Below are 22,117 nucleotides of genomic sequence, written 5' to 3'. Positions count from 1 at the left end.
CAGTGGGCAGAATGGAGCTGGCGTCTGTGCCATGGGGCAACTTCCTGCTCCCTTGTCTTGAGCTTGGGATTATTCATCTTTACTCCTGATGTACCTGCAGCAACACTGAAGAAAGAAAGGGAGAGAGAAAGAAGGGGCTCCATGTGCCGTACATAGGTCATGGTCTCCCAAGTGGATGCAGGGAGGGATGGGAGGTGACACAGGTCATCCCTTCCCAGTTCTCAGCAGTCACAGTGTCTGTCCCCATGTAGTACATGTGTCAGCTGTGTCTCAGAATCTTAGAGCCTTTATTGTCAGGCTGGGGACCAAGGCAGCAGAGGCCAGAGTGAGCATGTTGGACCTGAGGACATGGAATCTGCTTGGAATCCACTTAGGAACCCAGACAGTGTCTGCTGGCCTCACCCACTGGTGCCATTCAGAGCCCGGCACCAGTGATGGCAGATAAAAGTTGCTGATAAACACCCACCCCCCATGTCCTTGTGAGGCTGTTTGAAGGGGTGTCAAGTATTTGTGTCTCTGTCTACCAGTTTCCTTCTCTAAGGAGCAGATGAGGGGTCCCGTCTTGGGTCCGATCCAGAACCCTGGCCACAAGCCCAGCAGAGGGGCGGGGATGGCAGCTGGCCACTTCTGAGTTCCTGGTATGCCTCCACCCCACTGCTCTGGGGGCCACCCCTGGCAGACTGGTCGCCTCAGGGAGTAGTGAAGCTTAAGGGGATGGGCAACTCTGGAACCTGAAGCACAAGAGTTAAGTGCTCCCAGCCCAACTTCCCTATGTGGACTTCCTGGAATGACACCTTAGCTCAGTGGAATGCTGAGGCTGGCTGGCATTCCCAGCCTGGCAGGTGTTCTGCCTGCTGCCCTGGATGCCAGACTGGTCTGGGAGAGGCCTCACCTGCTGTCCAGGGAGGCGGGTGCCGACTGGGGCCCCAGGCTCTTCCCCTGTGCAGCTGCACTAGTGGTGGAGGTCAGCAGCCAATGAAGCAAGCTGTTCCATGCCCAACTCTGGATCAGGGCCCCGACACTTGGTCCCCAAGGACACTCCCAGCCCTGGCTCCCATTGGTGGGCTTGATGTGGCCTGTTTCAGCCATGGCCCTGGGTACCAGGTGGGAGGACGAGCCCAGCAGTGGACTGGTGCCTACTGTCCTACCCATATGTGCTGGTCTGTAGCCAAGGAGGAAGGAGTTCCTTGTCGAGGGGCCAGCAGCTACGTTATGCTGCCTCTCAGCTCAGCCCCTCCTGAAGCACCTTGACATCTAAATTCTTTCATCCCTGGGCATTACCATAGGTCTGGACATAGTGGCCAGTGACAGGTTCCACTCAACCCATTGCTACCTCATTCTTCACAGGTTCTCTGTATGTGACCTCATTGGTCAGAGGCAGTGTTTCTTCACTGGGAAGAAGGGTGAACATTGTCTAAATGGGGAGAGGTGGCCAAAGGCCGGGGAATAATCCATGGGATGGAGTTATAGGTTGTTATGGAAAGGGCTGGGAAGTACCATGAGGGTCAAAGCCTCTCCTGAGTGTGTTTGTTGGACAATGCTGACAGATCTGCTTTGTCTCTGTGTCTCTCACCAGTGGGTGTCTGTCCATTGGGATTGAGAGGAAAAAAGGGTGGAGGATGAGCCTCTTCCCACTTATGTATCTTGAGTCACCCTCATGTTCTGCCTCCTGAGTCTTTGCTCATGGAGTGTCAGACTATACATCGAGATTCTCAGGCCTTAGACCCAGAAGAGTGTCCCACTCACCTCCCAGGACCCTCACTAGCCCAAAGACATAGCATTTCTCAGGCGCCAGGGCAGCGAAATGCTGCATGCCACGTCTCTTCTTGGTTCTGCTGCTCTGTAGCGCTGGTGATAATGATTCGGTACCCAGAGTATGGGATACTTACTTGGGGTGTCCCTATTTCCTCTCAACCTGGAGGCCTTACTCAAAATTGGGCACTCTGGGGTGTGGGGCAGCATCTCAACTAAGCCTCTATAGGAGGCGTTCTGTTTCCCTCGCCCACTGTTGTGAGCTGTGGCTGAGAAAGAGACGGGGTGCCCTTTGTCCTGGGAGGGCTATGCTGTCCTCTGGGCTGCTAATGCCTCCACTTGTCACTGGCCTTCTCTGCACCCCACACTCTCCCCCAGAGACAGGATGCTGCTCCTGGCCCCTCCGCCAACCATTTCAGGGCTGTGTACCCTGTATAGAACCATGTTTAGATTTCTTTTTGTTTTGTTTTTTTTTTTGTTGTTTTTTTTTTGTTTTTGGGCCACACCCGGCGGTGCTCAGGGGTTACTCCTGGCTGTCTGCTCAGAAATAGCTCCTGGCAGGCACGGGGGACCATATGGGACACCGGGATTCGAACCAACCACCTTTGGTCCTGGATCGGCTGCTTGCAAGGCAAACGCCGCTGTGCTATCTCTCCGGGCCCCCATGTTTAGATTTCATGGGTCAGCAGGCTGCACTGTGCCAACCAAAGTACTTTGCTCACAAGTGTTCCCTGTGCCATTATCTCTGGAGTAGGCACCAGGGTAGGTGTCATGGGCCTTATTCTTGGTGGCCCCTTCTGGGGCTCAGCATCACACCTCAGGACTTAACTAGCAGCAGAGGCTGCCTGCCATGGTGGGCCCAACCATTAACCCAGCTCTGCTGTCCTTCCTTGGTCCATGTCTCTGGCTGCTTCCTCCACCTGAACCTCTCAGCTCTTCCAGGCTACCTCCATGCTCCTGTGCTGTGCTTGAACCCCACCGCCTTCTGTCCAACCCTGGGTGTCTTTGTGCACCTGGATCCTTGCATTTAATTATCTTCAGTCCCTCCTTACCTGGGCATATGCCAGGCACACACTTGAACAACACTCGCCTGGGTGAGACCTCTGCCAGGTAGAGCTGAGATGGAGCATGGGCAAGGGAGGGAACCGTGTTCATTGATGGGGCCTCAGTGTTATTCCACCAGTTTGTTGGCAGTGACTCATCTGCTTACTGGAGGAAGAGAGATGCCATAATTGGTGTCCCAAGAGCCTATTTTAGGCCCACCCAAGCCTTCCTTTTTTAAGTCTGGGGGCTCTTGCCGAGACACACAAAACCTGTGACTCCTCATACTGAACTCTTGGGCTGTCCCTGTTCCTGCCAGTCATTTCAGGGGAAGGTCCTAGCTACCCTTTTGTTCCTTCATTTTGTTCCTGGGACTTTCTGCCCAGGCTCTCTGTTTCCTTTGAGTTTCTCTGCTCTTGGTATGCCTTCAGCTCTGGCTGGGAGAGCCTGCTGGGGGTCCTTCCTTCCCCTACTCTCCGGCTTTGGCATGAGGTGTCTTTAGGGTGTCCACATTGGGCATGGACCAACTTGAAGTAGAGCCAATCATGACCTCACTCTGTGCTCTTAACAACTTTGGAACAGTGGGCAGGGTGCAGGCCAGGAGCCCATGTCAGGGCCGGCACCAGCCTGCCTGAACCCTGGACAGCCTGAGAAGGTACCTCAGAAAGGCACTTGCATGCACACAGGTTGTTTTGTGGTCTGGTACAGTGGGTGGGGAAGTCTCCAGTGCTGGGCACAGGTGTAGGTGGCCTGAAGCAGATCCAGAAGTGCTGCAGTCAGGCACTTCTGTCGAGGGGCCATAAGGTTGCATAGAGTGGTGCAAGGAGGGGCCATGTCCACTGCCTGTCCCACGTGCTGGCCTATATTTTTGGGCACACAAGGCAGAAAGGCTTTTAAGGCTACAGGTGGGCTGGGATATTTTTCAAAATATTCACCTGTTCTATCTAGAGCTTCAGTGAGGTAGAGTTGTAACAAAGTACACTGCATATATCTTGAACACCCAGTTCATGGTCCCTAGGGTGATTTAGGAGGCCCACCCAGGAGATGGATGGAGTCCTTGAGATAAGGAGGACCAGACCCCTCCTGCCTTCAAGCCTTTCCCAGCCCTGTCTGCTCTATTTCCAGAACCTTATATTAATGGATTGTACAGAGTCTGTTTTTGACCTGCCTCTCTACTGAACATAATTTTGAGATGAATTTATCTTAACATGTTTTGGGTTTTGGTGGTTTCTCTTTCAATCTCTCTCTCTCGTTCTCCCTCTCTTTCCCTCTCTAGTTCTCTCTCTCTGTGGTGGTGGTGGTAAGGGGGCTTTGTTTGTGGTCACACCTGGTGGTATTTGGGTCACTCAGTTTAGTGTGGGCTGCTTCCTGTAGTGCAAGGACTCATTTTGGACCATGGATGGAGCCCGAGCTTGCTTCATGTAGATCATGTGTTGTAGCCGCTGTTTCCTCTGGGCCTAGTGACTTTTGATTGCTGAATAGTATTCCATTGTTTTGACGGCATTGTGTCTTCTGTAAAAATCAACTTCGATGATTTTCGCTTTGTTTTGGCTCTTCCAAAAATATGCCTTCTTGTGTGAGTTTGTATAGACATATGTGTGTATTTCTTTTGGCTGAATACCAGGAGTGGCTGGCATGCCTGATGCCATATATTAGTTATCTGCCTAACTTCTTGAGAGTCTGTCAAATTCTTCTTCCAAATGGACATCTTACCAGTGACTCAGTGTTATGCCTCTATTGGGCTCTGCATATGGTCCTACTAGTTGACTTTGGGATGAATGATTGCATGATTTATCTTATTCCTTTTTTTAATAGTTTTAGATTTTATTGTATTTGTGGGTTCCACCCTTAGCAGTAATGCAGGCCTGCTGGTGCAGTGTTCAGACCCACATTGTTAAGTGGGGCCTCACTGCACTGGCAGTGGGGCATGTGGTACAGGGGTGCAGCTCAAGGGCTTGGACTTGTCAGGCATGTGCTCTGCTGTATGAGCTCTTGTCCTGGACTCTGAACATTTACAGCTTTGTTTTCACAGCCTTTTTCTTTATACAATGCACATATCTACCATTCTTTTAAAACTAACCTTTTTTTTTTTCGGCCACACCCATTTGATGCTCAGGGTTACTCCTGGTTAAGCGCTCAGAAATTGCCCCTGGCTTGGGGGGACCATATGGGACACCGGGTCCTTCCTTGGCTAGCGCTTGCAAGACAGACACCTTACCTCTAGCGCCACCTCACTGGTAAAACTAACATTTTTAAAGTCACTGGGCAGGCCAGTGGCTTTTACTTATATGTCTATCACTAACAATTTTAAAACATTTCCACAAGCCCAGTAAGATCTCTAACCATTAATCTAGTTTTTTTCCTACAAGGATTTGACTTGTTTTTGTTTTGGGGTCACACCCTGCAGTACTCAGGAGTCACTCCTGGCTCTATGTCCAGAAATCGCCCCTGGCAGGCTTGTGGAACCATATGGGATGCCGGGATTTGAACCACTGTCCTTCTGCATCTCAGGCAAATGCCCTACCGCTGTACTATCTCTCTGGCCCCTTGACTTTTTATTTTAAACAGTTCATAAAAGGAACAAAATACGTGTCCCTTTGTGACTGAGTTTCGCTTTTTGTTTTTTGTATATAGCAGAATTTTTCAACATTTATATATTTATGCCATGCACCAACAACTTCTTTCTATTATTGCCAACTGTACTTCATCATGTAGATGGGCTGCCTTTTATTTAAACATTTTCCAGTTGGTGGCGATTCAGGTTTCCACTTTTGTTATTGTAAACATTTATTGAGAGTTTCTGTGTGGATTTGTATTTCATTACTCTTAGATATATTAGGACTGGAATTGCTGGGCCACTTGGTAAATGTGTTTAGCTCTTTGAAGGGAATTGCACTATTTTAGAGATACACATCAGAGACACTGCAAATTCAGTTCCAGGCCATTGAAATAAAAAGAATATGGCCATAAAGCTCGTCACATGAGGTTTTCTGTTTGTTTCCTTCCTTCCTTCCTTCCTTCCTTCCTTCCTTCCTTCCTTCCTTCCTTCCTTCCTTCCTTCCTTTTTTTTTTGGTTTTTGGGTCACACCCCACAGTGCTCAGGGGTTACTCCTGGTTCTATGCTCAGAAATCGCTCCTGGCAGACTCGGGGGACCATATGGGATACCGGGATTCGAACCACCGTCCTTCTGCATGCAAGACAAACACCCTACATCCATATTATCTCTCTGGTCCCAGTTTTCTGTTTTCTTAGTGCATATAATAGAGTATGTTTACATTATCCTGGAGTCTTTTGGCTGTCTAGTAGCCATATTTTTAAAAATGTACATGAGGGCCCGGAGAGATAGCACAGCGGCGTTTGCCTTGCCAGCAGCCGATCCAGGACCAAAGGTGGTTGGTTCGAATCCCGGTGTCCCATATGGTCCCCCGTGCCTGCCAGGAGCTATTTCTGAGCAGACAGCCAGGAGTAACCCCTGAGCACCGCTGGGTGTGGCCCAAAAACCAAAAAAAAAAAAAAAAAAAAAAAATGTACATGATTGTAAATTTTTTAATGCATCGCCAAAAGTGCATTCTATCATCTTAGCCTTTGGTGAGTAATCATCCTTTGCTGAGTCATTATAGTAGCATCAGAGTTTTATTCCTAGTAGGGTGTGTGCTCCCACCCAACCTTGACTGTGCATAGTCCTGGCAGCTGGAATTGTGCCACATGATGTCAGGTCCACTCCATGGGCCATGCCAGATAGCACTGGGATTGGCCCTTGGGCCCTTGAGCATCTGTGGTTAGCCCCTATTGGAAAAACAAAGGAAATCCCAGTATGGAGGAAAATAAGTCACATAGTTGCTGTGTCTGTTTCCTTAAGCCTTTCCTGTCAGTGCAGTTTTCTATCTGACTTTTTTGCTGTAGATTTTGCAGTCCTTTTGGTAATGCAATCTTCTGACTGGCCAGAGTCTTCATCTCTTCTTCCTTGAGAGTGGTTTTCACTGGGGCAAGGTGCTGCCTCATCTGTGCTTTGGATCGATTTTTTTCGAGCTCTTGTTCTTCTGTTCCCTACTTGTCAGAGAGACTGCCACCATTCTGATGCTTGGTTGTCTGCTGGCATTGGGGCTGGTTTGGCTCCTTCTCCTTGTTTTAAGCAATTTGCAATGTGTGTTGGAGCCTTCTCTGTGAGGAGCTCAAGTATTTGTGGATTTCCATCAAATGTAGAGATTTTTCCATCATTATTTCTTTTTTTAATTTATTTTTTATTTTTTTGGGCCACACCCGGTAATGCTCAGGGGTTACTCCTGGCTATGTGCTCAGAAGTTGCTCCTGGCTTGGGGGACCATATGGGACACCGGGGGATCGAACCGCGGTCCGTCCAAGGCTAGCGCAGGCAAGGCAGGCACCTTACCTTTAGCGCCACCGCCCGGCCCCCCATCATTATTTCTTAAAGTATTTTTCCTTCCTTGCTATTGCAGTGAGGATGCTACCATGTGCTATGCTTTTCTCCCTGCACAACTATTGGGTACACTAACTACGGCTTTTCTTTCATGTTTACCATCTCTGCCTCTGTGCGAAGGGTCCCCTTCTCTGCCTTGCAATCCCAGCTCTGCTGCTTCTGTTTCTCCATTTGAGCTTACTTAGATCTTGCTTCCTATCTGCTTCCTCCCATCTGCAGGTGAGTAGGGTGCCAGAGCTGGGAGATGGCAGTCTCCTTCCCGTGCTCTTGTGCTGGCCCTTGGGGTGTGAAGTTCCTTGGAAACAACCTGATTCTTCCAGGTTTTGCCCTTTAGCTATGTTGGTTCAACAGAGAACACTGGCTAGCTCCATCTGCCACCACCTCTGTGACTGGGAAGCGCTTTACTCTGTCCCTGCAACCCGTGTTCCTCTCCTGGCCTCATCAGTCTCTGTGGGCTCATGCCCACTGCCACTACTTGCTGCCTGTTGGCTTCTTTCTTCCCTGTGCTGAGTAGCTCCTGGAACGCCCATTTGTCTTCCCTGTCCCACATTTTTTTTTTGGTGCCTGCTGGCTGGAAGATCCTTGCATAATCACATCATATCCTAGGTACTTTCAATTTTCTTTCAGGAGGGTTAATGAGTCCATAGGATAATCTGCTTAGCTGGAAGCCAAGTCTACATTTCTGTGTCCTAAAATCTCCCCTGGATGCTTGTGGGCTCCAGGTTCAGAGCTGGGTGGCAGCGGTAGGCCTCGACTCCCTGTGTCTACCAGCCATTCTGGCGATGGTGGCATAGTGCCTGCTGAGCCATCTGGAGTCTTGGTTTGCTTCTCCCTCCCTGCCTCTGGACAACCAGCAGGCTCCTGCAGGCCCAGGGCTGGCATGCAGCTTGGTTGAGATGGGCAGGGCCAATGTAGAAGAGAACTTGTACATTGGTTTCCCTGGGGCCATGCACGAGACAGAAATCACAGAGCAGAGCCAACTTAGTTTGGAAAGACCTGGGACTTCCATAGAGTGGCTGGGCTGGGCTGGGCTGGGCTGGGTTAGGACAGTCAGGAAGGAGGCCCCGCTCACTACTAGCTGTGTTGGCCAGAAACAAGGCGCATTCTGTTGCAAGACAGTATGATGCAAGGGTGGTGATGGGAGTGCAGTAACTATGTATATCAACACCATAGACTTGGAACATTCTGATAACCTTGTTACCTAAACTACAGTGAATTAAAAAAAAACAAGACTAAAGACTTCCGAAGAAAACAAGTCAAGGTTTCTTGACCTCAGTATTAGCAATGATTTTACCCCCATTTTATTGAGGTACCAGTGACTAATAGGACTGCTAGTGGTAGGTTTTTATAAATTCTATGATTTTCATGCATAAAATGTTCTATCCAATTCTCGCCATTGTTCCATAGTCCTTTCCCATCTGCCCACAATCCAAGCGATTTTTTTGTTCGTTTGCTTGTTCTTGGCCACACCAGCAGTTCTTAGAGCTTATTCAAGGCTCTATGCTCAGGAATCACTCTTGGCAGTGCTCTAGGAACCATATGGGATGCTGGGGATTGAACCCGGGTCAGCTGCATCCAAGGCAGGTACTCTCCCTTCTTTTTTCTTTTGGTTTTTGGTTCACACCTGGCAGCGCTCAGGGGTTACTCCTGGCTCTACACTCAGAAATCGCCCCTGGCAGGCACAGGGGACCATATGGGATGCCAGGATTCGAACCACTGTCCTTGTGCATGGAAGGCAAATGCTTTACCTCCATGCTATCTTGCCGGCCCCTCCCTCTCTTCTATATTATCACTTTGGCCCCAGGAATGTGTTTTTTTTTTTTTTTTTCGTTTGTTTTAGGAGTGTGTTTTTAAGACTTCACACTGAAAATCAAGACAGTAGTGGGAGATTAGGTAGAAAGAAAGAGCAAATAAGTCACTGTTCCACATCTTTTTTGGTGGGTAGTATAGTCTGGACTGTTGTGTTTGAAGGCCTGGTAGCACAACATTGCTGGGGTCACCAGAAGGCCCCCTCAGGCAAGGGGCTTTAGCTCTAGCCCCTGAACAGGTCCTCACACCATCTTTGGGTTTAGGCTGGGAGTTTTGCTATGTGACCTCCTTCCATCATTGTGTGCATCTCCAGCTCCTTTCCTGGCCTTTACTTCGAACAGAGAAGTGCAGACAGTTCCTGTTCACCTGGAAGTAAAGGCTGTTCTAGTTGATGCTGTTTTTGGCCAAGAACCCAGAGCCCTGTGGGAGATGGGGGTTCCCATTGGAGTTACCTGAGGTGCCACCATCATGAACCGTAGGGGTCTTGTTCTGCTCTCTTGGGGAGAGGGAGCAAAGTCCCTGGGGTGTGATGTGCTAGTCCAGCTGAAGGGCCCTTTCTGCTCATATGCCCACATCTCCCCCAGCTGTTACCCTGGGCTGAGACCGCCTGCTCTTTGGAGCAATGGTGACCTCCCAACTCAGGGCATGTGTGGCTTGTCTAGACTGGATCTGGCTGTCTTGGCCCACACTCCAGGCCCATACCCTTGGTCAGTGGCCTGCACCCAGTTGCTCGAATGCATGTTAGCCTAACCTTGTGTTCTGGTCTCCTCACCCACAGTGAGGAGGGCAGTGCTGGGTCTGTGCATGGGTTCTCCAAGGCTTTGTTTCTTGTGAGCCAGACATTGAGTATTTCAGGGCCTCTGGCTGTAATGGCCCGTGCTTGTGGCCCACCTGTCTGGACCAGTTTCCTGGGCTGTGTGGCTATAGTGCTGTGTACTGGTACCTTGTTCAGAGGCTTTGTCCTGAACTTCGGTCTTCTTCACAGGCTTTTGGCCAGGCCCACACTAACCACAAGAAAGTAGCGGCGGATGGTGAGAGCCGGGAGGAGAGCCTGATCCAGGAGTCGGCATCCAAGGAGCAGTATTATGTACGGAAGGTGCTAGAGCTGCAGACGGAGCTCAAGCAGCTGCGCAATGTTCTCACCAACACCCAGTCAGAGAACGAGCGCCTAACTTCGGTGGCCCAGGAACTGAAGGAGGTACGTGCAGCCATGCTGGCCAGCGCGGCCCAGCGGCCTGGCACAGGGCCTGAGACACTGTGGCCCCAGCATTGGGATCTTGGATGTGGAGCTGCAGTTCTCATGGGGAGGCTGTGGGAGCTCGTCCTAGGGCAGCAGATGGGCCAGGGCAACAGTTCAGCTCCTACAGGACTGCCATGGGAACTAATGAAGTGTGGGGCCAAGCCCGGTGGCCAGCAGCTGTGGAACAGTCAGCTGGTTTGGATCAGAAGTGATGAGGCCTGTGGGCCAGAGACAAGCTGGGCTTGAGTCCCAGGGCCAGTGTGCTGGGCAGCCCAAGGTTCAGAGTGTGATGTCATTTCTTCCCTGGGATCCCTGCTAGCCTCCCTCTTTCCAATGGTGCCAGCTTCCCTCCAGAAAAGCCTCTGTCCTGCTGGAGTCAGGAGGCACTGCTCTCCCATGCATCTCAGCCCAATATCCTGCAGGACTGGGGTAGATGCTCCCCCAAGTGGTGTATGTCTGTACCATGGCCTCTGCTGTGGCCATGCATCCTTGAGGCCCACTCATGCTCCAACCCAACTAAGATTGGACACAGCCCCCCAACCCCACCCTATGCCCAGCCTTACCTGTGAGCCTTCTCACCCTTTGGTGAGTACCCTTGGCCCTTGTTCAGCTGGAGGACCATCTCTGCTGCCACCAAACTCTCCTCTCAGTGACCACTATATCCCTCATCCTGCTAGTTGCTAGGAGGCATCAAGGGGCAGAAAAAATGGTTTGATGAGGAACCTGAGACTACCCAGCAGTAGTCTTCAGATCCTCATTCTGTATTCTTTTGGGGTCTGGGGACACTTCTGCTGTCTCCAGTTGCAAGCATCAGCAGTGCTGTGCCCAGGCTTGGACAGAGCCTCCTGCCTCTGATGAGGGTCAGTGCATGAGGAGTGGGATGTTTTCACACAGTCCAGGAACTGGCACTGGCTTCCTCCTGCAGGAATTTGCCCAGGGTGGTGGTAAATCTGAGTGGGGGTGCTGGATGTAACCCCCAGGCCGCTATTGAGAGGTAAGAGAGAAGCTGGGTGCGTGCAGGAGCATGAGCAGACAGGGTCATGGGAACTGGTGCCTCCTCCAGGACAAAGAGAAGAATACTTAGTTTCTGGGCAAGGTACTAAATCTAACATGCCAAGGGAGGGCCAGACCTGAGGGTAGGGTGGACATCCCTTGTTCAGGTAGCTGGATGAGGTCATGCCGCCCCGTTTCTAGAATCACCCTGAAAAGCACTTACCTGTCTGGGCATATCAAGGTTTCCTAGGTCCCAGGAGCCCTATTTCCCTGGAGCCTAGACATCTTCAGCAGCTGTAACTGTGGGCACTCAGGGGGAGTTTTCCTCAGAGCCAGTTCCAGCTTCTCTCACTTTGATTGAAATGATAGCACTGTGGCGTGCTCACCTCAGACAAGTGCAGAGAAAAGGTGGGACCAATGAGGTGGACTCTTAATGAAGTTCAGCAGATGCTGCTTTGCCTAGCTCCTCCTGGAACTAATCAGTCTAGCTGTGGTATTTATCACAACAGAGGGTCAAGCATAGAGGATCATCAGCACCCTATGAACCATTGGGGTAGGATGGCAGGGCATCTCTTGCTAGGCCCCTTGTTCATCATGCTGCTTAGCTCATACCCTGTTTCTTTGGACCCAGAATATCTGTTTATTTTGGGGGAGGGGTGGGCCACACCCAGAGGCGCTGAGCGGGTACTCCTGGCTGTGGCTCAGAAATTGCCCCTGGGAGGCTTCGGAGACGTTATGGGATGCCTCAAATCAAACCTGGGTGCGTACCAGGTTGGCCATGTGCAAGGCAAATACCCTGCCACTATGTTATTTCTCTGGCCCTATCAATCTAGAACCTTCCAAGGAGGGAATTCCATGGAAGTGATTGGGGAAAGGCCTGTCCAGGAACAAAGATCCATCTCAGAGGAATGTCCTGCCTGGGTACCTGCAGTGTCTCTGCTGGGAACATTTTACCCAGTATTAGAACAGTCTTCCCTATGGTCAGTTTCCTCAGTGACATGATGGAGTACCATGTCTATGTGATTGTGCTGAAGGATGTGTAAAGAGACCTTCATGGAGGTAGTTAATATATGACTGGGTCTGATGTCTTGCATCTATAGTCCAGTCCTCAGGACTCTAAAGTTGGAGAGTATATCAGGGCACATTCCCTCTCCCTGTGGGAAACTTTTTAGGCCTTCTGCTCTTAAAATAAAGAAGCGCGCATAGCTGCCTGACCCATAACCTAATGAGCAGACAGACATTCGTGGTGTAGCAGCACAATTCAAGAATGGTTGGTGACACATGCATCACCCAGATGAGCCTTGAAAGTCTGATTGTCAGCAAAAAAATTAAACATCAGAGTTCAGGGGTCATGATTCCACTTCAAGTGTTTAGATTGGGCACTGCCAGAGACAGGGAATGGTCATGAGACTGGGAGTAACTGCTGACAGGTTTCTTTGGGGAATGATTGGATGATTGCACGTGGCTGTGAAAATACCAAAACCCACAGACTTGTCTGCTTTATCTTTTTTTTTTTTTGTCTATACCAGGCAATGTTCAGGGGTTAATCCTGGCAGTTCTTGGGGGACCATTTGGGATGTTAGGGAGATCAAACTCAAGTTAGATGCATGCAAGACTTATGCCCTACCCGCTGTGCAAACACTCTGGCCCCTGACTTGTCCTCTTTTAGAGGGTGAGTAGCAGAGAGTGATTTATCTAAGTGCAGTTCAGCTTCATAAGAATTGTGGTCCATAGATTGCACATTCTCTCTGGGGTTGCTCTGAGGAAGGTGTGCTGTGACTGCAGACAGTCCACAACTCCATTCAGGAGCAGTCTTTCAACTGCAAGTGAGGCCAAGCCTACTGCTCTTCCCTATTCACCAGATTGTCGGCCTAGTTGTGCTGAGTCTCTATGCCCCCGACCTGAGTGGCCAGGCTGGTGGGAACAGTCTGCCCACCATTCTCTTCCTCCACTGCAGATCAACCAGAATGTGGAACTCCAGCGTGGCCGTCTGCGGGATGACATCAAGGAGTACAAGTTCCGGGAGGCACGCCTGCTACAGGATTACTCGGAGCTGGAGGAGGAGAACATCAGCCTGCAGAAGCAGGTGTCAGTGCTTAGGCAGAACCAGGTGCGTGGGGCGTCGCTTAGCAGGCTTGGTAGTGAGGGGCTCAAGTGGTTCTCACCTGTATTTGTGCTGATGGCTCACTGTTGGCCTCACCAACGCGTCCAACTATCAGAAATGGAAAAACAGCAGCAGTGATGGAAAAACCTGAGGTGTTGTCCCCTTTTGGTACTGACAAGGTGACTCCCTTCCCCCACTCTGAGTGAGACCCTGGATTTAGAGGCTTTCCCTATTCTCTCATCCCTGGCATGCTGGGCCCGCCCATATGTCATACTTGGGAAGGAGCATGACAGAGTTGGGGAGCAGGGAGATTGTGGCAGGTTCTGTGGAAGGCAAAAGCTGTCCTTGTAGTGGCTCTAAGACTGGGAAAAAGGAGATCAATGTCTTGTATAAGATCACTTGTGCCCAGGCCCTCTGGCTCTCCAGGGCCTTTTTTTTTTTTTTTTTTGGTTTTTGGCCCACATCTGGCGGTGCTCAGGGGTTACTCCTGGCTATCTGCTCAGAAATATCTCCTGACAGGCACGGGGGACCATATGGGACACCGGGATTCGAACCAACCACCTTAGGTCCAGGATCGGCTGCTTGCAAGGCAAACGCCGCTGTGCTATTTTTCCGGGCCCCCCATCTGCCTTCTTAAGCCTTGATTTTGCATGCTGGGGCTCTCCCCGGAGCCACAGGGCTGGTGCTCAAGTGCTGTGCCAGACAGTGTTGGACCCTTGTGGGCCTCCACTTGCAGAATCTTGCTTGGCAGTAGATGCATGCAATATTCCAGTGAGAGAAGTGAGATTTGGGGGGGGCCAGGTCATAAGGCAGAATCCAGCTCATACTCTGAGGCTCCGGTCCTGGACACGGGACCACGTGTATCTCTCAGTTCTGCACTTCTGTATTTGTTTCCTATTTCTGGCACATCTATTGCAGCATTTAGAGAAATGCCTTTAGTTGCCCATAAATGTTGAAGGATCCTCACATGTTGCACATTGGTTTCCATCTTTCTCCTTCACACAGACATAAACCACAAATGTTTTGGATTCTTCTTCTTTGGCTTCCACTCAGGAACCCTTGGGCACCGGAATAACTGCAGTTTGTTCTGCCTCGGTGGGAGTTTGGAATCCTTTGCTTTGAAACACTGTTAGAGTAATGGTCCACACACACCTCTTAGTCGTTCTTTTATGTATCTTAAGCCATTGGGGCTATTTCTGTTAAGTAGTTTGGTTGCATTGGGTATTAGTACACTCTGGTGGCGTTTTTGAATGATTAAGGAAACAGTCGGTGACTCTGCCTCTGGCTGGGTCATGGGCGTGTGCTGGTCCCACCTGTGGCTGTGTGTGGCTGCGTGTTCCCTCCTTCTCCCCTGTAGGAAGCTGCGAAGCTGTTCATGTGTGCTTCCAGCCAGGAGTCTACCAGCTGGCACCCCTTTCTCTGGCCACTGTGGAGGCCCAGCAGTGTTGGCATCTTTTCCTCAGGTGGAGTTTGAGGGCCTCAAGCATGAAATCAAGCGTTTGGAGGAGGAGACTGAGTACCTCAACAGCCAGCTGGAGGATGCCATTCGGCTCAAGGAGATTTCGGAGCGGCAACTGGAGGAGGCTTTGGAGACGCTGAAGACAGAGCGGGAGCAGAAGAACAGCCTGCGCAAGGAGCTGTCGCACTACATGAGCATCAATGACTCACTCTACACCAGCCACCTGCAAGTCTCCCTTGATGGCCTCAAGCTCAGCGATGAGGCCGAGGCCCTGGCCAATGGCTTCGAGCACGGCAACCTGGCCAAGCTGCCCCTGGATGCCAAGACGTCCACGCCCACCAAGGACAGCAGTGCCCCGCCCCCAAGCCTAGTGTCTGACCTCCTCAGTGAGCTCAACATCTCGGAGATTCAGAAGCTGAAGCAGCAGCTGATGCAGGTGAGCTGGGCGCAGGTCCTCGTGTCCCTGCTTCCATGGGTTTCAGGGTGGCCTCAGTGACACTGTTCTGCACTTGTCACTAGTGCTGATGGCAGTGAAGATGGGAAGAAGTAGGTTCTTTCTCATGGCATAGAAGTTTGGACGCCCCACCTTGCCTGCACTCGGTCACCACGTCATGGTCCATGGCTGCCTCGGGTGCTTCTTTCTCAGCCACATCTGAAATCCCCCTGGCCCTTAGATGGCAGGGCAGGGAGAGGCCCTCCTGCCCTGGCCTGTCAGAGTGACCTCACAGCACTTCTGAGTTATTCCTGGCATGGCTCAGTGGCCTCTGCTCTGCGAGGGCCACTGCCTAACCCTCCTTTATCTTTGCAGATGGAGCGGGAGAAAGTGGGGCTGGTGACCACACTGCAGGACACACAGAAGCAGCTGGAGCAGACTCGGGGGGCCCTGTCGGAGCAGCACGCAGAGGTGAGCCGCCTCACAGAGAACCTGAGTGCCCTGCGGCGCCTGCAGGCCAGCAAGGAGCGGCGCACAGCTCTGGACAGCGAGAAGGAGCGTGACAGCCATGAGGATGGGGACTACTATGAGGTGGACATTGATGGGCCCGAAATCCTGGCCTGTAAGTACCGTGTGGCCCTGGCTGAGGCTGGTGAGCTCCGAGAGCAGCTGAAGGCCCTGCGCAGTGAGCATGAGGCGGGTGAAGCTCGGCACGCAGAGGAGAAGGGCCAGCATGAGGCCGAGAGCCAGGCCCTCACTGAGAAGGTGTCTGTGCTGGAGAAGGCCGGCCATCAGGACCGAGAGCTGCTGGCCCGGCTCCAGGCCGAGTTGAAGAAGGTGAGTGATGCAGCGGGTGAATCCCAGGGCAGCTTGAGTGTGGCCCAGGATGAGCTGGCAGCCTTCAGTGAGGAGCTGGCCAGCCTCTACCATCACGTGTGTATGTGCAACAATGAGACGCCCACCCGTGTGGCACTGGACTACTATCGTGAGGGTCCCGAGGCCCATGGGCTCCGCTTGCCCGCCCTGCCCAAGGGGCCTCCGGCTACCACCCCTTCTGTTGAGAGCGGGCCTGGGGCCAGCAGCCCCGCACCCAACCCCACGCTGCCTTCCCCGCTGAGTGACCCTCGCCGGGAGCCCATGAACATCTACAACCTGATCGCCATCATCCGCGACCAGATCCGCCACCTGCAGGCCGCTGTGGACCGCACCACTGAGCTGTCCCGCCAGCGCCTGGCCTCTCAGGAGCTGGGCCCGGCTGCTGACAAGGACCGGGAAGCACTCATGGAGGAGATCCTCAAGCTCAAGTCTCTGCTGAGCACCAAGCGGGAGCAGATCACAACACTACGCACTGTGCTCAAGGCCAACAAGCAGGTGCTGGTTGAATCAGGGCTGGGGCACAGGCCTTTTTACAGCTCCTGGGGGCCCACAGGCAGGTGGCTGCTCCATCCTGTGCCCACTCGCCACATGGGCTATATTCACGGGAGATGGGAGAGCTTCAGCTTGGCTGGGGTGCTGGGGTGGGCACTCGGCATGTTCCCTGGGCAGCACTCATGGGGCACCCACCCACCTTGTTTTTCCAGACAGCTGAGGTGGCCCTTGCCAACCTGAAGAGCAAGTATGAGAACGAGAAGGCCATGGTGACCGAGACCATGATGAAGCTGCGTAACGAGCTCAAGGCACTCAAGGAGGATGCAGCCACCTTCTCCTCATTGCGCGCCATGTTTGCCACCAGGTATGGGGGGCCTCCAGCATACAGGGACCATTTCTCCACCAATCCAGTGCTGTTCCCACCTCACCTGGCAGGAATCGACATTCCTGACCTTATGGGAACCCCAGAGCTCGTATTGTAACTTTTTACATGGGATTTACCAGACTGATCTGAAGGATACATGCCAGAGCAGGACCAGGGCTCTGCCACTACCTGGGAAGTAGAGTGGCAGGTGGGCTAGACCACAGTGCCTACCAGTCCTTGGGCTCCTAGATGAATTATAGACCAGTCACTGACACACAGGAGCAGGCACGAGGCTGATTTGTGGATTCTGAAGGAGCCTACCTGGAGCCCAGCACTGTGCTTCAGTTGGGATGGGTGGACAGAGCCATGGGACCTTCCTTGTGTGGAGGATAGTGCCATCTGCTGGCCAGTTCTGAAAGCACAGCTTACCTGGACCTGGTCCTTTTGTTACTTGAGCTCCTGGCAGAGGAGATGCAGAGATCGATGGGGCTGACAAGTCTCTTGTCTCATTCTCCTAGCCATGGTGCTGGACTCTTCCCATCTCTCAGCATTGTGGAAAGATGGGGGAAAGAGAAGGAAGGTTCCAGGCTTTCACTGGACGTGCCCTCCGCACAGTGTCTCTGAAGCTGCTCACTGAGCTTGTCACATGTAAAGACTTGGCTTCTCTGTGGGGCTGGTCTATGAGATGGCTAGAGTGGACAGTTCTCTCTCGATGCTGTGCAGAGTGCGCACAGGGAGGGCACGAGAAATAGGAACAGGTTCCCTAGCTGTCCATGGACACTGACCAGAGACCAGAGGTCTTGAGAGCAGGCAGGGTAATGGAGGCCTTAAAGGGCCGATGCTCCTGCCCTCAGCTCCTCTCCCAGATCATGCCAAGGTGTGGAGAGCCACAGCTGCTTGTACAGCAAATGGGGCAGACCCCAATGACGTTCACACCGGTATCGGTACACGTTTCTGCGCCCATGCTGTCGCAGCCTTCAGTATGCCACCCTCTTGCCCACAGGTGTGACGAGTACATCACGCAGCTGGATGAGATGCAGCGACAGCTGGCAGCCGCTGAGGATGAGAAGAAGACACTCAACTCGCTACTGCGCATGGCTATTCAGCAGAAGCTGGCACTGACACAGCGTCTGGAGCTGCTGGAGTTGGACCACGAGCAGACCCGACGGGGACGCTCCAAGGCGCCCCCCAAGGCCAAACCCAGCCCACCCAGTGTAAGTCAGACCTGCGCCTGCTCCAGCGAACGGGCCGAGGGGGCCGGGCTCACCCCCAGGGTGCTCTGCAGCGAGAAATATAACATTTACTGCGACTAGCATCGGCCCGCAGCTAACTGGCCTGTCCGCTTCTCCACTAACCCAGCAGCAGTGGGACTGCAGGCTAGGCTGGTCTTAACCTTGACTAATGCACAGAGGGAAGGATCTTGCTGTGGCAACGCTTCTCCACTGGACATGCAAGCTTTGTGGTGGCTTCTCACTCCAGGATGCCCTTGCTCACTGCAGCTGTTCTGAGCTGGGGCTCCTGGTTCCCAAGGACTTAGGACCCAACCGAAACCTGCATGTCCTTGCATGTGTCTGTGCAGTAGGGCAGCCCTGTCACCCGGAAGCAACCTCCGTGGTTCCAGCAGGGGCCCCAGGTCCATCCTCAGAGGACACGCCCCATACCCCTTTCCCCCCCGCAGTTGATGAACAGTATCTGTGCTTTATGTGGGCTGGACAGAATTCCCTGGGCACAGGTACTCCTGCAGGGCTGTGTGCTGCCCCATACAGGCTCTCTCTGACTACAGCTGTGGCTTCTCTTCCTGGGATCCGCATGCTTTCCCTATTGGGGGCAACTGTTGGGCCCACGGCCCGATTTTTACTTATTTGTTTTTAATGAGAAAAACGTTCTAAGTGCCTGACCAGACCTCTGCCCTTGGTAGGGCACCATCCATTTATACTTAGGTTCTCTCCAGCTTTTGGGAGTGATTTTCTGCCCTCTGCCCATTCCGAAGCTTTCTTTCAGGGGATTCAGACCCCCAAGAAACAACACTGTAGCATCCTGGAGGCTTGAACTAGAACTGCTACTGGCAAGGCACAAAACCCACAGTGCCAGTTTGGGCCCTTGGCTTGGTTCTTAGGTTCAGAGGAGAAGCGTCTTCTGTATTCGCATGATGCCAGGCAGTGCCAGGACATGCAGTGGGGAACCCTCTCTCTCCTAGAGGACACATCCACTTCCCTGCTTTGGCGTCAGGTTCTCTTGAGTACACGAGCCTGGAAGCAGATGCTTCTCTGACCTCTTTCTGTTCCAACCTCTCTACTTGGTGACACTGTCCTTCATAGCCCCCATGCTCCAACTTCCTTGGGTCCTTGAGTATGTTTCTGACCCCGCCGCGCCCCCCCACACACATACACATACTCAGAGAGCTACCAACACAGCTTGGAGCTGGGAAGGGGTTGAATGGGCCACTCTTTGCTCCAGGGCTGCTTTGTTGATGGACTCCAAGTCTGCACTTGATCTTAGCTAAAAGGCTGAGAAGCGATGGACCCCAAGTCTGGACCCCACCCTCTCTGGTAACTGACTGGCTGCTGGCCCTGCACACCCCTTCTTTACTCTTTGCCAGTCTGCCTTGCAGCTCATCTTTTTTGGTAGGGGATCTACATGCTCACTCGGGCCAGCGGCCCTCCTAACACATGCAGGTCTTGCCCTCTCCCCACTAATGTGTCCAGAGCTGTCCTGTGGGTGCCTGTTCTAACACTCTCTCATTTTCTCCCATTTTCAGCTGTAGAGTAGCTGCCAGGAGGACTCGGCCGTCGGCCCTGTCACACTGCACCCCACTCCCGTGGGCCCACGCAGAGAAAGGAAGGGCAGTCCAAAAGGTCACTTAGAAACGTGTTCGGATATGCCACTGCAGTTATTGTCCATTCCTGAGTAGCATTCCTAAGATTTTAATGGGAGAGAGAAAATAAAAAAAGCTTTAATGTTTGAGAATGCCCCGAGCTGCTCTTGACAGGCCTTTGTTCATGCGCTGCGGATCCTGCTTCTCAGCCACCATAGGCTCTTGTAGGAATGTGCCAGAAGTGCGCTGCACATCTCCCCGTCCCAGACCTTCTGCTCCTCCCCACCCCCCAGCAGCCTGTGCACTTTTCATACTTTGATATTACATTTGCTTCCTTAGCTACACTCCTCGGAACAGTCACGGATCCCGTGGTCTATCTCCCACTATTGAAACTCCCGTCTCAGCCTCCCGCTGTGCTGTTCTGTTCACGGCAGGGGGCAGAGCGTGACCCTATATAGCAGAAGGTGTCGGTGAGCGAGGTGCTTGCTAACATGCCCTCGCAGCCTTTTTAGACTTTATGGCATTATGTTTCGTATTTGAAGTTACAGATTTTAAATGCCATGTTCATTTAAGAAATCCAGGGTATACCAATTCTGGGGTTTTTCATATCGTATTATTATTATTATTATTATTATTATTCTTAGGAATAGTTCAACGTAACAAGAAGAAAACTTGACCTTTGTTATGGTTTAAGCAGTAATAGGCACTTGAAAAAAAAAGATAAATTATTGAATGAGTAGTATTACCTACAAATTCCAGAGTTTTCTGGGTTTTAGGACCATGTGAAGCATGACTGATTAACAGAATTTTATACAACTGTACCCAGTGAAATTCCAAATTGGAATTGTTTTGTTACTCTAATGGTTGTGCCAAATTATGGTACATTTAGAAAATTCTACAGCCGTCGATTTTTAAGATGTTGTATGGCAACAACTTTTTGTTAGTTATCCAATTTTGCCAGTAGTGCCTTCATCATTTGAGAGAGGTGTCCCGGCATAGCTTATTATAACTCTGCTGTGGCCAGGGAAGAGAGAGTTGGCAATATTGAAGGCCAGCCTGGACCGGTAGGTGTGGAGGGGTCCGCGCCATCATACCGGAATCTTCATTGAAGGAAAGGAACAGCAATTGTGCAAAATTCTGTTAGTCAGTGATTCTTTACCATGAAATCCTCGCAAATTCAGGGGCTGAGAAAAAAAAAAGCAAGCAAATATAAGCTTTTGAGTGTGCTCTGGGAACCAAGTGGATTGTGTGGGACAAGCAAAGCAAGCTGAGTGAGCACCACACCACGTTCGTGAAGAGCCAGGGCTGTACGGGGCCTGGCGCCGGCCGCCTTGCGGGGTGAGGGTTAGCCATAGTATTCTTTGCAAATGTGAGACTGAGAGGTTATATATATTCTCTTGCTTGGTGTAACTAATCACTGTTAATTTCAGGAAACAGAATTTGCCCAAGCTCTTCAGCAAACCAGGTCTGTGTCTGGTTCTGATTTGCTGAGTGAGATGTATGAACAGTCCAAATTGGTACTCCTGATGAAGAGGAAAAGTATCTTCCTGCCTTCAAAACAAAGAACAAGTTATAATAATATAAGTAGCAAGAATAAAAGAATTCTGTTTCCTGGAATAAGCATTTCTTATTCCTAGTTGTAGGGACCCATTACCCCCATCACCCTTTTTTTTACCTTCTCTTACAGTGTTGATTCATAAAAAAAATAATGTTACATTTATGATAACTTCATCTGTACGGGGTATTTATTTGCAATGATGTCTGAGTACTGTATTTTTCCCCTGTGTATTATCTTAGTGTCAGAATGTTGTCTTTATTTTAAGATCATATGCATGTCTCCTGCCAAGGAACCTATACACAGACCCAAATAGACAAAAAATGCCTTCAGATTTGAAGAAAATGAGGCAGAACATGGGAAAAGAAAATGAAAAGAAATCAGACTCAACATGGGCCTACACATTCTATGTGTCTCCCATGCCAGCACATTGAGGAAGAGTGGATCTGGGTATAAGGCCAGCTTGGTAGGATCAATAAATAAAAGATAACAAAAGACAAAACGTGTTTGTTCTCTGTGGCTGCTCCGCCTCCCTCTCCATCCCAGGTGACTAGGCTTGGCCTCGAATCTCTGCAGCAGCACACACAGCAGGCAGACCCCCAGAATCCTGTCATGGGCACTGCCTTTTCACCATCCTGATCGGAAGCAGAGCTGAATAGGCCCCTTTACCTATGCAGAGATATCCCAGGAATGTTCAGGGCCAGTCTGAGGGGCACTAAGTACTGGGGTGCTTAGATGTCTTCAG

At 51.4% G+C, this 22,117-nt stretch overlaps 1 protein-coding gene across 2 annotated transcripts in view; it reads left to right on the top strand.

Moving 5' to 3' along the window:
* The window catches only part of BICD2 (BICD cargo adaptor 2), a 30,784-nt gene extending 8,910 nt beyond the window's left edge, over positions 1–21,874 (top strand). The window contains exons 2-8 of one of the 2 annotated variants that reach the window (XM_049770029.1): positions 10,027–10,239; positions 13,232–13,384; positions 14,842–15,273; positions 15,646–16,641; positions 16,851–17,002; positions 18,006–18,216; positions 19,761–21,874. In XM_049770029.1, coding sequence (XP_049625986.1) covers positions 10,027–10,239; positions 13,232–13,384; positions 14,842–15,273; positions 15,646–16,641; positions 16,851–17,002; positions 18,006–18,216; positions 19,761–19,766 — 2,163 coding nt within the window. In that variant the 3' untranslated portion in view covers positions 19,767–21,874. Of the gene's footprint in view, positions 1–10,026; positions 10,240–13,231; positions 13,385–14,841; positions 15,274–15,645; positions 16,642–16,850; positions 17,003–18,005; positions 18,322–19,760 lie in introns of those variants that run through there. The other variant, XM_049770028.1, reaches the window with a different exon arrangement.
* The last annotated feature ends 243 nt before the right edge of the window (positions 21,875–22,117 follow it).

Source organism: Suncus etruscus, chromosome 3, assembly GCF_024139225.1.
Source record: "Suncus etruscus isolate mSunEtr1 chromosome 3, mSunEtr1.pri.cur, whole genome shotgun sequence".
Lineage (NCBI taxonomy): Eukaryota > Metazoa > Chordata > Mammalia > Eulipotyphla > Soricidae > Suncus > Suncus etruscus.
This window is presented reverse-complemented; position numbering and strand designations above follow the sequence as displayed.